A 17,429-nucleotide genomic window follows, 5' to 3' on the forward strand; every position below is an offset into this window, starting at 1 on the left:
TGAAAAGTAAATTATTCTATAGCTTGTTTTCAGCAAGGCAGCACAAAAATGTCTCCTATCTCTGCAATAATCTTTATTGCCTGATGTCCAATTGACTCTTGCATTTAAACCAAGTTTACTAAGCTTTTTTGTGTTGTACCGTAACTGAACAAGCCTTAGGTATGATTGATGCGTCATATTTTCCATTAGCATATTTTTCTTGATCTAGAAAGTATTTCAAAGTTTCTACCACTGCCTGACTGAGGCTGAACTGTAAGTTAGTATGATGAAATTTTCCTGCCACTTTAACATGTAATTTTGTATTGAACTTTTCCTTTTGATATGTAGTATGTTTATTTTTTTGGTATATTGTGTATCACTACTCTATTCAATGTTCATGTAATTGAGGATTGAAAACATCACACTCATTGTACTTCTTCAATCATGCAGGCATTTTATTCATGGCATTAGTCAATATAATCATTGAACTATATCATTTTAAGAAAAAGGCTTTAAAAAAAATGTTAATTGTACAAGTTGTCATCATGGGGCCAAGCTACTTGTCAAATTTCCAAAACAATGACAGACATTGTGATTAGTAGAAAGATCTATATCTAAAATTATCGACCTCAGAATTATAGTGCAAGCAAAAAACATAATTGAGCTATGTGAAGCTTTAATTGATTTATAAGTACATTATACATTTTCACAAGTTTTCTGTTGGTCTCTAGATATGAATTATAAAAGTTGTATGCCCATTATCTAATATAACATTTTTAATATGTTTTTACAATACATAAATTGAAATACATGTGCTTTTTTAATTTAGTCATTAAAACTTATTGAAATTTGGAGAGGATATAATCTACTGAACCCATTCAGCGAACAAGAAGTGATAAACTGAAAATGTTTGCAACGTCATTATTGTCCAGTTATGAAACTATATGTCTGAATAATGCAGGTACCGGTTAATTTATATTTGGCCTGTCAACTTTTTAATGCAATTTTCTCTTGATTAGAAAAAAAAATTGTATAAATCATACACGATGTGTCTGCAAATCCTATGCCATCATATTAACCCTTTGAACCCAATAGGCCAAACTACCGGCCTATAGCCATGTGACTTTAAAAAACATGAGTTCTACATGTAAATGACAGGTGATCTTTTAAAAATGACATCATCTTTATAGTACGTGTAGGAATAGTTATTTGATAATTTCAGTCCAGATTGCTTTTGATTTCATAGGTTTTAGCATCCAAAATGGCCAAAATATGCTACTCTACTGCGGAGGCTTGTGTGGAAACTTGCAGTAATACATGTACACGGCGTATTATGCAGCGAGTCTTCTGCTGACTAAGGGGATGCTATTGATAAATCTGACTTTAGCAGTGATTTGGAGCCTAAAACAGACACTAAAGAAAATATTTCTGTCGATAGACTAGGTCTACAAAGCTCTACAAGAAGCTTCACCACAACTTCAGTTGGGTCGGGCCTGTGTAGCAGCGGATTTGGTTCCACCGGCGGATACTGCATCAGCTGGCAGATATCGTTCATACTTGGAACCATATCCGCCGGGTTTGACATGGTTTGAGGTTTGCAGATTTGGTTCCTCGGCAGATTTGGTTCAGATTGACTACGTGTATTCATTATGACGTCACCCTCGGCAGCGCATGCACGGCTCTGGCAATATAGGGGAGACTAGCTATAGCGAGTTTGTGCGCCGTGGCCACGTACCACGTGACGTATACGTACATATGGTACATGCATGAACCATAGGCATGAACGTTAGCAAGAACGATATCTGCCAAAGAGAAATTGCGGGAGAAATTGATACTGAATCCACCGGAGTTGGAACACGATCGGCCAGCGTATTATGTGCCTAGTACCGTATCTGCCAGTCACCAGATTCGCCACTACACCAGGTACCATCCGGAGAAGATGCCACTGGAGCTTGAATCATGGAAGTTTGTAAATGTGTAAATATGTGCAAATAATTCAGGGTATGGGTCAAGGCCACCCCAAATAATTTAGGGTGCAAAGGGTTAATAGTGATGTTTGAAAGTCCTGATCATTGTGCCTTTTAAATGTGTGTGAAGTATGCTATTTTTTGCTTCTGTATAGCTGGACTGGTTTGAAGTCGATGTTTACTGTGACATTTAACCAGCCAGTCAAAAGCATGCATTTCATTTTAAATATGTGAAATTGTTGCTTCCATTGTCAATCTGTCTAGCTTCCCAATGTAATAATTAAGAAAGTATTTATTGTAACATATTGCTGCCTTTTATGTGGCCATCTTCAATATATTTTTCTCAAAAAATTGAATTTTGTATTGCATTATTGGTTTTATTTATTTCTATACAACAGAAATTCATATCTTTTCTGCACTTGCCAATATTTTTGCATAAATATGAAACAATGATTTTGCTATCTTGTTATGATCTTCCTGAATCACCATACTTTTTTTATTGTTTAAAGGGTACTTAAAAAAAATGTAATTTGTTATATACCAGCTTGGCATTGATACAGCAGAAAGCTGCTTTGAGTTCAAAAGAAACATACATTCTGAAACTAATAATAGCATGCAGCGAGGCTTTTAAGCAATGGACATTTACAATTCTCATTTCTGCTATCTAGTCAGGAGGGCAATTGTAAATTTGGGGGTAAATCAAAATATGCACATTCACACATGGCAAAGTACTTTCCAGCAGAAACGTATTATAATTGTTTCTCTCACTGTAGATTTCAGACCAAAATTTGTTTCTCATATGAATGGCATGTATCTGAATGAGAATTATTGGTAATGGAAAGTTCACATTTCAAAGAATGTTATTTTTCATTGATTACTATTGTGTTTGTAATATCAGCTGTTCAGGTTCATTGTGTATGAAACACATTCTCATATACCAGTATTTTTAAAAGCGCCCAATGTCATTTAATATTTCTACACTGTATTATTTTGGGCATAGGATTTTATTTTCTCACAATGTGAAGTTGTAAATAAAAAAAAAATTACATGAACGATGTACTGTGTGAGGAGTTTTTGTTTTCAAATAGAGAAGTAATTCTGTTTATGCATGTGTTGTAAAGAAAGTATTAAATTTGAGATATATACATGAACTTGTACATGGAAAATATGCAATTTTATGTTTTTATTTAACCAATTCATGCTGGAAGGGCTGAAAAGAAAAATAATTGTGTGACAGTATTGATTACTTTTATTATATTGAAATTTACTTTGACAAGACCTCAAATATTGCAATATTCTATTGTACTGTATGTGATCAAATTTGTCATGATTTGTTTCTTCAGAATGTATAAAAGCTTACACCTAACAGGGGAATAACTTCAACTGAATCAACAGTTTCAATTGGCAATTATTTAGAAAATTTTACATATCATAACACCATCATAATTCTCATCGCATCATCATCATCACCACCATTATCATCACCATCATCATCACAATCAATATCTAGTTACAATAAAGACAATATAAACAAATGAATTTGCAGGGGTATTATTTAGGCCCCAACTAGATACATGCACAAGCAATACAATTTATTTCAAAATAAAAAAGATATGCATCTGTAAAACATAATTAAGTTTATGTAATACCCCTTTCACAAACCCATCCTCCAATTATCCGCCTAAGAGTAATGCGGATAATTCAATAAAAATTGCATTTTACAAACTCCGAAAATAATCTGCACTATTTTTTACGAGCGCCCGACCTGAAAAAGGTGGATAATTGTCATGGCAACTGCACACGCCCCCTCCGATGGGGTTGTGTTGGAAAAGGGTAAACCTTTGTGAACGCACCATGGCAATTATCCGCATTACTTTGGAAATGCGTTCATAAAGTCAAAATCTGGTCACGACGCCGCTATTATGCGGATAATTGCAGCATCAAAATAATGCGGATAACTCTGGTCCCGCTCCGAATTTAGGATTGGGTTTATGAAAGGGGTATTATTGTATCAGATGTCGATCGGCAATGATATAGTGACAATCAATCTTGGTTTTACAAACTTTCCCATATCAGTGTTTACTGCAACTGCATTCACTCATCTCGAAGAGTTACATTTTTTTACCTGAATGCAGCACTTGATATTAAAAATTTATTTCAAGACCATGAGATGTATATAAAGACACCTGGCTTAATTTCTGGTTTTACCAATCTATTGCCAATGAAGTGGAGGAGAAATACAAAATCTAAAAGGTATTCTTTTTTCAATAGATTTTAAATATGAAATTACCAAAAGAATGAGGAAATGAAACTTAACCCTAATAAGACTGGGGGGGCTTTTTTATCCACCTCCCCCCGCAACATTTTTCCGGATAAATCTGGTGCACACTTATTTTAAAGTACATTTTATCAGAATCCTATTAAGAGTCGGTGAACAAAACAAAAAAAAAACTTTTTTAATTTTTAGGGGCATTATTTAGTTACTTAGAGCAAACTTTTGATTTTTATGCATTAATTAGCATCATTAATTAGAAATAAGATTTTTCAATGAATTCAATCATACAGATTTGTAGATTATGCCATGGGCAATGTGCGTGCCGATTTTTGTCGTGATCGATAGCCGGGAACATAAGGGGAGCTGAATCAGCCCCCCCCCCCCCAGTCTTCTTTTTACGGTTAAATATTAAACATTGTGTATTACATCTATATTTCTACATTCAATTCAGCACCTAAATATCATCTGAACATTGAAATCAAAAACTACATATTATAATCCAGAATGTTCATTCTGATATTCTTTGCAATGACAACCAAGAAAGTAAATTAAAACTTTTTCTTCCTCCTCTTCAATGCTTTCGCAGCTTTCCTCTTGTTGGCCTTTCGAAGCTGAAATAAAGGAAAAGAAAAGTTTAAAAAACATGATTTAGAAATGAGGATTAGTGTAAGGCAAATGAGATAAGATAAAATAATTTGTCTTTCTTTCTGTACATACATGTGTGTTACAAAGGTGTTTTAAACATTCAGGCAATAAAGGTCTTCAGTATAATTATGAAACATTGTGACAAGAAAAAAAAAGACACAGTAAATTAAATATTGGAAGAATTACAAGAACCCCAGAAAAAGCATAGGGTCCCGTTTGCATCATACAAGAATTCATACAAACCCATTTTTTTTATACCGAGTGGAACAGTAATTCCTAGTTTTAACCAATATTATTACTTGATTCATTGAGAAATAATTTCAGGAGGAAATAGGGCTTAGAATTTGAAGTTTGCTCAAAATATAAGGCATGCTTGATAAACAAAACCCAGTGAAACTCTGTAGTCTTTGGTTTAACAGGAATGTTTTATCATTGTTTTACTTAAAAGTTATCACTTCATAATTATTTTACTACTGTTGATTGATAAGTTATATCCCTGACTCATACAATGTACTGATAACACTTTCCATGGTGCTCTGTATACACAAACATTCCTACAAAAATTTCACAAGCAAATTTTATGACTGAAATGTCTCCTTATCAAATAATAACCATGCAGACTATCGAAGTTTAATCAATGTCCAAGTTAATAGATATCTTACCATGCTTGACATCTTTCCCCTGGAAAAGAAAAGATGGAATGATAATAAAGAGAATACACGTTACCTGTCAGAAGCATTGGAATTTTCTATGCTATATAGCTGTAATTTATACAGATAAGGGGTCTGTTGCATAAAACTTTTTACCTGAGAAAACTCAGGTATTTTTTAACTCAGTTTTTGCCCTGTGTTAAAGTCAATGGCAGAAATCAGACTAACCTTAGTTTTCAGTTTTTACCGGAGTTTTCTCAGGTAAAAAGTTTTATGCAACAGGCTGAAGGAGTGTGTAAACCAGTCATAGTTTACAACAGGAATGACATGTGTTAGGAAATAAAAAATTTACAATTTCTTCTGCCCTAGTTTACCGTAGCGTTCAATAATTCATATCTGCCATTATTTAACTATTCAGTTTTACTTCACACCATATGTACACTACAGGAGGTACAGCACATTTTCTGATTTCACAACAAACAACTGTGTTACTATCAACAAGCTATTAAATCACATGCAACTTGTTTAGTAACATGAATAGATCAACATAAATTACAATAGCTTTCAAGTATTTTCATTGCTTTTGAATATTAAATTCAATTTTTATTACTGATCTTTCAAATACATCAGCTAACTTGCTCAATATCTATAAACATGTAGCATTCACGCATGATACCTGTAACGGACCGTTAAGACCAATTTCAATATAATTGTATGAAAAAGGTCAAAAATTTTGCTTGTTTCACTCGCTCGCAGCTTTCCAGAAATTTTGCCCCATACGCCATATCCGGCCCCCTCAATATAAAAGTTCTTGCTCATTACGCCTCTGTGTAGGGGTTATTATATTTCCTTCATAGTTCATTACATATTCATAATTATGATATAAGAGTATATTTGTCTTACTTCTTTCTTGGTGGTCCATCCATGTCTCCATCTATGTCTCTATCTAGCACACTGATGTTATCAAACCTTGTCAGAGCATCTAGACTTGCCATGGTCGTCAAATTACGCTCCCTTTGCTGTGGAAAAAAAATATATATACCGTATAAGAGCTTATAACAAGTGTGACACTAGGACATTTTGATAAGGGGGGGGGGGGGCAAGATGGCCAAAAAGTGACATCATTTTTCCCCCTTTTATTTGAATAACAGGTAATGATATAGATTAACAAGTCTAACACCTCTTTTTTATACCCTTCTTTCTTCCTCATTTCCTCCCTTCTATTCTCACTATAAAAAATAATAAATACAGGGGCGTGGCAGTTGCCCCTCCCTGCCTTTAAAAAAAAACTTGACAGGTAAGTATTACAAATAATGACAGTGATAATAAGAAGCATACATACCTTGTCTTTCTTAGTTACAGGAAATCTCATGAAATTCTCTTCTTCGAACCTAAAATGTAAAATGGGAAAAATGGTGATTATGATGAGTATCAGCATAGTTTGGCAATACTTATGTTTTTTTGTGTAGAATCAAGGTGAAATGTAGGGTTCCTGTCGCAAATTATAAGCACAGAGTGTTGCAGCCTGGAGTATTGTAATAATGTGGTTCAAAAAGTCAGATTGAATGTTTGTTTTCTGACTTGTGATGAGATGATAAACACAGATGTTACAGAAAGAGGGGCTCATTGCATAACAGTTACTATTATGGTAACTTTGCCATCCAATGGTAACTACCATGGCAACAGAGCTCAACAGCCAATTAAATTCAAGGATTCCATTGGATGGCAAAGTTTTATGCAACGGGCCCCAGGTGTGTAAAATCCTTTGGAAATGCATTTTGATAATGGGCAGAGAACATGTTTTGAAGTGGTGAAAGTTGATACAAGCCATACAAGCAGGCAACACCAACAAACATTTGAGAAACTTTAGTGAAGCTTTCAGGTGACCCAAAAGAATGTAAAGATAAAGTATTTTGATGATGCTTATGATGACTTTGATGAAAGATACCAACAAGAGACAATCAACTTTAATCTCGCTCAACTTCTGGACTACTAGATGAGAGTAAGCTCAAATTATAAATAATTAATTTTCTCTCAATTCAATCAAGTGACAATGTATGAAAATCCTAGGATAAACTATCCCAGAAAACACAATCAACATATCTGTGTAATGCAGGTTTAACCATTGCATTGCTATCAACTTACTCATTTTTCTCTTTGGCTTCTTTATCTTCCTTGAGCCTGTGCAAACTCCTAGATTCCTGGAGAAATAAAACATGAAATATGAATGACATCAAGAGATACAACATCTATCAGGAGACAACTTCTTGAAAGATGTCAGTCAGCACTGACACAGTCAGACAACTGTGCTCCTCAGCCAACCAAAGCAAAGGAAAGACGTCAGATCTGACAACTATTCAGACAACAAATAATAATCAAATGCCTTCCAAATTTCAATTATCATCAAAGGTATCAATACTGTCATAAAATTAAATCATAGTATTCAAAAGGTCTGCGAACTTGTAGTTTTACGACTTCCCTCCCCTGATTTTCTTTTCGGCCCAATAAAATAGAAAGACTAATCTTCAAAATATTTATTTGATGGAATGGGATGAAATTTCTTTATGGCAATGCTCAATAATTGTTTCAATGATTACAATCTGCTAGATTTGTCATGTAACATACTTTTTGTTTTATATGAATATATATCCTCATTCATTTCACCAGACCTGAAATTGGCATGACTCTGGTACACAATAAAAAATTTCAATTAGTCTCTAATTCTTATAATTGAAGCTATGCATCATTGTAATCATAATGTAAGAAAGAGATCAGTTGTAAAATGTGACAATTGTATCCTTCCAGGTCAATAAAAGTTTATGTGCCTACTGTATACACAAATTATAAATAGATAATTTACATACCCGAACTTCTTCAGGGCCATCATAGTACTCGGCTGCAAGGAAAGGAACAAAAGAAATGTTCGAATTATTCTATATTCCTTTTAGGGAAAGTGAATATCATTTAGAATAATTCAATGAAATGAAGTGAAAAAATACTCCAATGGATAGTGACAATTTCATAACCTTACAATCAGACTTCATTCAATTTCTATAAGGGAATTATGTACTCAAAGTGTTTGGGTAACATTGTTGTGTTAAGTGTATGTTTGTAAATCCTCAAAATACTAAACAAATTAGCAAAACAATCTCTTAATGACACCCTATGAATATTTAAGAACTTTCATAAATCTACACCCACACCTGGTACATGTAAATTAATTATTCCTAAACGTTTTGCAGTGCCTCTGCACTTTACTTCTTCATGCCCTATGCTTGATGGCACATCTGTCGGTACAAGCATTTACCATCATACTAACCTCTAAGTTCTCTAATCATCTCACTACTGAGGGCTCTCTTCTTAGCTTTCTCTAGTTGACGTTCCCTTCTCTCCTTCAGTGTCTCATCACCATCTGTGGTCAAAGTTAGATAATATTCAATATCAATGACATCTTTTTTAGATTAGTTACTGGGGCATCATTCCCATCATATATAATTCATAACCATGAATGTTAGTCCAGGAAAAAAAAATTACATTAAAAAATCAATTTGTGAATGCTACCATATATAAATGTAATAGCCTGTGTCAGTACACTATGGTCCCTTGCCAAATCTTAATTGTGGAAATTGTGGAACATAGGGGCCAAGTGGATGAGTCATGGGTTTGAATCCAAGCAATGAGATAATTTCCTCAGCAATAACTTGATCCACATTGTGTTGCACTCAACACAGGTGAGGTCAATGGGTACCTGGCAAGAATTTAGAGGAGGCGTGATAGCACAGTCTGTAGAGCGGTGGTTTCGGATACCAATGACCCGGCTTCGATTCTCACTTGGTGCCCTTTGGTAAGGCCCTCATCCTCATTACAAGGTCCCTCGGAAATGACCTTGAGCTGTCGGTCTCCTGGTTGCATGCTTACAAGCATTCATGCTTTCTTAGCAATCAGATTAAAAAATCACCACCATTTATTCTTTGAAACACTGAGCGCCTAATAATAGCTCTGCTCAAACAAGGGGAATCATGCTGCATGTATGGTACAGCACATTTACAGACTTATGATAAAGAGCTTTTTATATGACACCTAGATAGATCCTTGTCATTTGACTGGTTGTTTTATATCGATCATTCAGCCCATTTTACAATGACGTCATCAACCGTGCAATTTTGGATTCATTCATCGTGCAATTTTGGATCCATACGATTTTGTCCAATGCACGCATGGACCCAGACTGCAAGCACTCGTGTTTGCAGCGCGCATGTTGTATGTACGCGATAATCAACAGACCGAGCTCGCACTGTATGAGCATATTTTGCATCGAAATTCATAAATTTCATATGAAAAAGATTCTATATTAGGTGTCATATAAACCAAATAATGAATGTTCTTATCATTCGTGCACTGGACACAATACTTCATTCGGTGAAAGATGAAATGTATGATCCATTCAACGAGGCGTTGAATGGATCATTTCATCTTTCACCTCATGAAGTATTCTGTCCCTTGCACTCATAAACATTCATTATTTGTATACTATATAAGCAAGTATGATTATCATTAAGATAATTAGCACTAGGATACCAGTTAATAAGACCTACCATAGTACATAGCAGCAACTTTGGGAGGAACATATTTCTTGGTTTTCTCAATCTTTTCATCTTCATCACTATCTTCCTCTCCTCCCTCATCTTGTAACTATAGATGGAAAATAAAAGACAGCAATTTTCATACATGCAAATAAATACAACTCATCATATCATATGTAATTGGTAGTGCATGGATATCGATATGACTTGCTCACAGAATTGATTTAAAAAATATTCTTTCGATCAACATGGGATATGAATAGAAATATTACTCTTTTGCCAACTTCTCGTTACTTATGATATTGTAACATTTGTGTATTCCTTGTGCCCCAAATGGGGTCAACGGAAAGTCCTAAATCAAAGTTCAAAGCTCTGAAAATTCAAAGAAACATGAAAGTTGACTGACCTTACTAATGAGACCATCAGGATTAGGTTTGAATCGTAATGGATCATTAGCTGCTGGTACACCTGTGGTTGCAGTCTTGATCAGTTTGTCAATCTGATATGTAAGCTTCTGATCAATAGGTCTCATCTTCTCAAGGACGGTACGATTCTCAGCTAGACGCAAGACGGCAGGGTCGCCATTGATGGACCGACCTTTGACCTTCTGCAGCATGATGTAGGTCAGGTCCATTATGTAGCTGTTTGGTGAAAGTTGACAATATAAAATTAAATCTGAGAATCCTTCATGAAGATTATAAATTTTGTGCATGTTCAAATTATATAAAAGAGTTACAAATCACATTATCAGATCACACCTTTGATTCATACAGCATTAACTGTTTTGTCTAATTTCAAGTTAGGCTGTATATCCACTTTATCTAATATCCACCTAGTCTCACACCACTCAGTATATGATTAGATACATTGCAAGTATGAAACAAATTTTTATTTCACAAAGTGAAAAATAACAATCAAACAAATTACAAACTAGACCATCTGAGTATACATTTATATACTTAATGACAGACCAAATGATAGTAGACCATTTGTGTTTGGCCCATAAGAAGTAAACCAAGTAAATATAAATTGTTATCACTAGCGTACCCAGCATCAACTATGACAAAGAAATGTATGGGCCCATGCACAAGCATAGTAGAGTCACTATTGTCCCCAGACAATTCTTTGTAAGATCTGATGCTGGATATATGCGCCTGGTTATAATGTAGCAGCTTTTGTTCATGAGAACAACTCAATCAAACAAACCTTAATAACAAGTGATGTTTAACCTCTAAAAAGCTGACCCCTTTAGCCGTAGATGTAACTCCATCTTCTACTTTCTTCTGGATCCCTTTCACTGATTTAGTTACTCCAGATACCTGTCAATTGTGAAATAATATGAAACTAATACTATAACAACAAAGCCAGTGTGCCCATATTTTGCATACATTCCTGTAGCTCAAAAAGAAATTACCATGTTATGCCATTTTCTATAAGAGTATGGAAAATATTTGAAAAACATCTATTAGTTTTGTTGTCTGTGTTGCATTCATTCAAAACGTGAACTTTTAAATCAAGCAATTAGTAAGAAAATGTTGATTTGCAGGCAGATTTCAACAAAAAAATTATTTCAAAAATACCAACTAAATCTATAGTAGTTTGACTTTCATATTATCCTCCTACTATGATTGCTGACATTAATTCTTGCAAAAATCTCATCTATGAAATATGTTCAATAAGTTTATTGATGCCATTGGTCAACGAGTTAACCTGACTCATCAGTGGTTGAAATATGGAAATCAATTACGAGTAGTTTTTAAAAATTCAAGGAATTTCACATTGTATAAAATGGATTCTAACATAACATGTCTGACAACTAACTAAAATGAACAAAAAAGACAATTAAATTATCAATAAAAAATCGAACACTGAAAATTAAATTGTTTAACCTTTTATTATTTTCTACATCAAATAGAATACCTGGTAGTCATTTCAGATTTGATACCTGCCACCAAAAAAACACCAAAAGGGCCCATGGTTATTGTAACAATGTCTGGAAGTCTTCTTATACTTACTTGTTCAAGAAGACCTTTAAGAAGTGTCTTGAACTGAAGCAATTCAGCTTCTGGTACCTGTATGTAAAGATGGAGTAAAATTCAATCACAGAAATTTGATGTACTCTTTCTTTCCATTATTGTCAGCTTTGGAATCATAAACATGTCAAGATACAGTGAGATCTGTGTAGAAGCTTGGAAAAAAGTAACAAACCTCATATACATGGTAAGTTCCCCCAAGTCTGCACAAACGCGAATCTACGCGATTCTAGTAAAATAAGATATGCAATGACCACAAACTCTACACATGCAATACATAGAAAGATATTCTTTTAAAAACTCTGACTACAAATGGTGGAAAAATAATGATTTTCGGGCATTTTATGTGACGGCCTCAAAATGCAGCCTTTCTCATCAAAATCCCTGAATCGTGTGAAAAGTGAAGGGTGCGCATTGTTTTGTTCAGTCTGAAAATGACTGGCGTTGGTTATTTCCAAGAAAATCATATATATCTTTCAAAATTTTATGCCATTTTTGGCACACTTATTCATAAGGAAGACCATTATCAACTAAAATTTTTTGTGAAATAAAAGGAAATTCATGTTAAATTTTAAGTTAATTTTTTAGGTGCACAGACAAGGGGCCCCTTTCATATGGTAGGGCCTACATTAAAAGCTTCAACACATTATCAGCAATGGGTGAAAAGAAGGAAAATATTACAATAAATGCACAATATGAAAAATGGTCAATAGATACTAGAGCATTCATTGATGTTTTTTACATTGAGAATATTAAGCTGTAGATCTACAGCTTTTGGAAACTAAAACACTCTTTTGTGTGACATACATGTGTCTCACTTCTTAATGACATAGCCTTCGATAGGTAATTGCTGAAAATTGGTCTCTATTGCACCAAGCTTCAAGTTCTTTAATTTCTTATCAAACCTTGAAAATGGTTCATTTCAGCATTTTGAAGGTTATTATTCTTCAATTCCGAAAAGAAAGTTTTTTTTTTAAATAATATAATATGCAAAACATTTTTTTTTTCCAGACAGGCCTGGCTTTATTATAGTTTGCAATTGGATATTCATTATCCTTAGTTCTTCTCATAAGTTTTTTGTCCTGCATCTCCCTTTATTTTAGATTATCTAATCTAATAGATAATCTCTTTCTTCTCAACCCTACTGCACCTTCCTTTTCCCCAAATTGCTACCTACGATAAAATACTTGCATCGACCGATGAATATTATGATATTTAATGATATTTATCAGCCGATGCAAGTATTTTACAATTCATGATATTTATCAGCCGATGCAAGTATTTTACAATTCATGATATTTATCGGCCGATGGAAGTATTTTTTAAATTTAAATTGGCACTGCTCATGATATTGTCGCCCTCTGTACGAGTCTTGTAGCTATAGGCTACAATAACAAAGATGGCAAGAGGGCGACAATAACATCTGTGAGTATCTGCTCATCTTCTTACATGATTTTTCTTCATTTTGATATTATTTTTCGTGTAAAAAGAAGTTTATTATTTCCTAATGGGGGAAATGAAGTTATAGCCCATTTACATAAGTTTGGGATAAGTTAAAGAAAACAAGTATTTTGGAGCAACATTGTTGTCTCCAAAATACTCGGTGTGTGTGGGCCTATGCCATCCCGTCCCAGGCTCCATAGAGAGTAAGCCTAGCCAGGAGGCCTCTACAGTGCGTCCCAAAAAAAACTATACACTTTTGAAATTGCTGCCAAATAAAAAATATATCACTTTGGGGGAAGAGACTTATATATGGAAAGCCAATAAAGTCAACTTTCAAATGACACCAAAAACTTGGAAAACTATTTATGCTTGAGCGAGCACTGCCCACTGAAACAAAGGATATGAAAATTAGGGTGGGCTGGAATTAGCCTCCCAATTTCTTTCAGGCTTTTTGTTTGGTACTTGCAAAGTTGAGGGTTATTTGGTGAATTAATGATCAGTTGTGATCAGTTTGTTGTTTGTGAAAATTTCATGCGTTATCAAATTGAAATTTAATGCATGAGTGATCATAAATTGCAATTTTGAGTGCAGCATTTTGACTTTATCATGTGGATCTCAGCAATGTGTTCATGAGAGTCAGAAGAGTCAAATGAGGGGATAATATGACTTAGGTAGGTGAAGTACGTTGATGGGATAAAGGTCAACAGAACATTTAGCAACCCCTCCCTCTATCTCTACCCCCCTCCACTTCTCTCCTGAGAGACTAAGCTCGACTAGGCTGGGCAGGAATTAGCCTTACAGTTTTTTTTAGTGGTTAGTCCTTTGGAACTTGCAAAGCTAAGGGTGTTAAGCTAAATTAATTAATGAGATAACTTTGGTTTCTTAGGCAAATTTTATGAGTTACTAAATCAAAATTTAATGCATGAATGAACAGGAATTGTAATTTTAGTGTAGCATATTCATCTTGTTGACCTCAAAAGTGTGTTCGTGAGAGTCAGAGTAATGTGATGGTACCTGTTACAAGCAAGAGGGCGAGATATGCTAAGACTTGGTTAAAAGGGCATTCCTCTTCTTTTGTCCTTTTACAAATTTAAAGTCATATGTACCGTCCACCTCCATTTCCCAGTCCCCCTCTCTCTCTGTCTCACTTCCTGGATTGTAGCCTATTCAAAGCTTAACTGCCAAGTGACCAGTGGCTGATGGTCAGTTTTTTTCATTGAAGGATTACCAAGAAATTTACTGATGATGATTAATGAAATAATTTATTGAAAAAAACCCTGAATGTTTGATTGATCCCATTACACATTGAATGAGTTGGTTTACTGATAAATTGTTCATTAAATGATTGATAGGAAAAAGTTGATGCCCCAATTCAGAATTTATCATTAAATCAACATTCTGCACTGGACTTCACGCGTACATGACAACAGCCATCAATCTCTCAACAGGAGGGGAGGGCAGTAAAGAGGAAGGGGGCGGGAGCTGAATGTTCTGTTGACCCTTATTCCATCAACCTACTTCTCCCACTTAAAGAGGGTGGATAGTTTTGGTAATTCCTCGAAATTGGCCTGTCACCATTCTAATTAATTTGTATATTATATGAATGTGTATGTCCTAAAACAGTCGTGATGTGGATGATATGAAATGAAAAGGTGTTTTTCATGATAAATTATGCTCTTATATGTGTGAATTTTACCTTCTCGGATATCCCGACAAAGTAATTTCAAAACTGTAACATACCCCCTCTATCACCCAAATCCAGTTATCCACCCCTCTGCAGACACACCACCACCGCTGCCGTGAGTGTGCTACGCAAGAACGATAATGTAGTCCGCTACATTGCCTTGTCACTCGGTGAACGGCAGAGCAGAAAAAGCCTTGATCGCGTATCGACATTAGGATCATCGATCAGTACGTTCCTCACATGCACAACACACAACAACATTCTGTTTTCCTACCTTCCTTGCTCTTGCCTTGGCTGGCGGGGGCTGGGGCTTGCGAGTACATCCCCTATTGTCTAAGTCTAACTTCCAATATAACACGGGAACAATTTAGAAAAGTGATTTCAGAATGAACACTACGTACAGCACAGAGTTGGGGAAAAAAACATTCTTTTTCGGTCATATTCTCCGACTTCCCGCGTTTTAGTCTCGGCTCATATGTTGTTTCAGATTGATGAAAAAAGTTTTATTATGATTCTGATGAATCAAGAGAAAAAAAGGGCAGTGAAACCAACAGAAAGAAACCCTTACATACAAAGGAAATTCCAAGATTATACATCCTGTTTATGTTTTGGAAATGCACTGTACTCTCACTAAAATGTTATGTAAACCGTCTTTGGGTAAATTGTGTCTGAATTCATAGACTAGTACAGTACATTATCCACGTTGGTTGCACTGTCCTTTCTATATATGTATGCAGTAGGCCTGGCGGAATTGTATTTACTTGTGTGTGTGTGTGTGAGGCCGGAGTGTGTGTAAGCATAGAGCTATATGGTGTAAGGTCAACAGCATTGTATGACACCATGAACTGTATAGGCCTACTATATCGATATACTCGTGTGTGTAGCCAGTGTAGGCATACTAGTAAAAGGCCATGAAGAGTTCAGTCCACTGGTCATGTACAGGGAGATGTAATTACAACCCATTGCTCCTGACCAGTGGTTCATAATACATTGGTCACATTTGTCATACGGCGGCCGTACGGCGAGTCGATCGAAAACAGTCGTTTTATTCATTTTTATTCAAACCATCTATATACATGTATATGTAGCTGGTACAAAAAAATGTTAAAACTCGCCGTACGGCCGCCGTAGAACAAATGTGACCAAGGTATAAATGAGTACGTGTCCTGAGATAATTCAATCGAGCTCTAACTAAACCATGCATGGACCTATAACTAGCATGTCAGTGTCAAGTTGCGGAAAACTGGCAATCCTATGGAATTAGTAATGAACTTCATTTTTTTGTAATTAATTATTGGATAAAGTTATGTACATAATTCAGTTCGATCGTATACTTTTCGATAATTGGATGAAGACCATTTCGGGGTAATAACCACTATATCACTAATAAATAGACCTACCAAAAAATAACAATTAATGTGCAATATATAGAAGTCATGTCGGATGTAACGTCGATACTAAGGCCGCGATCATCATTTTCGCCCATATTTCAAATACCTTTCTCTTTCGAAAACTGGCAATGGGGAAACACTGACGCCATAATTTGTTTTGTGGGACGCCAAAGTGTTACTGTCATGCAGAGCTGTCTCACTAAGTCTCAGGTCTCTATTATTTAGTGATCGATGTGCAGGATTTTTCCTTCTCTATTTTAGACTGAAATAAATTTATGATTTTTATAAAGTTTTTTTTTTTTTTTTTGGGGGGGGGGAGGGGGGCAGGGGAGCAGGGGGTCATTTTCACGTGAAAAATATGGCGAAAGCTGAGTCATTTGATCTGCTACTATATAACTTCTAGTTTTGTATCTAAATGAAACATGAATTAGGAAGCACAGCGATGGAACGATCAGTCCATATCCCAACAAAAAGTTTAATTGATTAAAAAGGAAAATCCAACAAGCACTGGAAATTTCATCAAAATCGGATGTAAAAAAAGAAAGTTGGACATTTTTTATGATCAAATTTCACAGACCAGTTATATGCACATCCTGGTCTGTATGACTGCATGATGACGTCACACACTTAATTGTATTCTTTGTCAAATATAAATAAATATTCTAATTTTCTCCTAATTGTATGTGACATTTTCATTAATATATTATCGCTGTGGATTATATTTCTATGGTTCAGTCAAGTAATTGGTCCTTATTATTTTGAAATCTCTAAAAATTGAA

General features: G+C 35.0%; 1 protein-coding gene across 1 annotated transcript; it reads right to left on the reverse strand.

The window, feature by feature from the left end:
• Window positions 1–3,512: 3,512 nt before the first annotated feature.
• LOC129273318 (neuroguidin-like) lies at window positions 3,513–12,192 on the reverse strand (the record flags this gene model as incomplete). The annotated part of the gene is made up of 11 exons (XM_064107829.1): window positions 3,513–4,832; window positions 5,529–5,547; window positions 6,420–6,535; window positions 6,859–6,907; window positions 7,662–7,717; window positions 8,381–8,412; window positions 8,836–8,928; window positions 10,112–10,208; window positions 10,506–10,740; window positions 11,306–11,418; window positions 12,115–12,192. Coding segments are annotated over 11 exons (951 nt in total), but the record flags the coding sequence as incomplete, so codon positions are not given.
• Between the last annotated feature and the right edge of the window lie 5,237 nt (window positions 12,193–17,429).

The sequence above is a fragment of the Lytechinus pictus genome, chromosome 12 (assembly GCF_037042905.1).
Source record: "Lytechinus pictus isolate F3 Inbred chromosome 12, Lp3.0, whole genome shotgun sequence".
NCBI classification, from domain to species: Eukaryota; Metazoa; Echinodermata; class Echinoidea; order Temnopleuroida; family Toxopneustidae; genus Lytechinus; species Lytechinus pictus.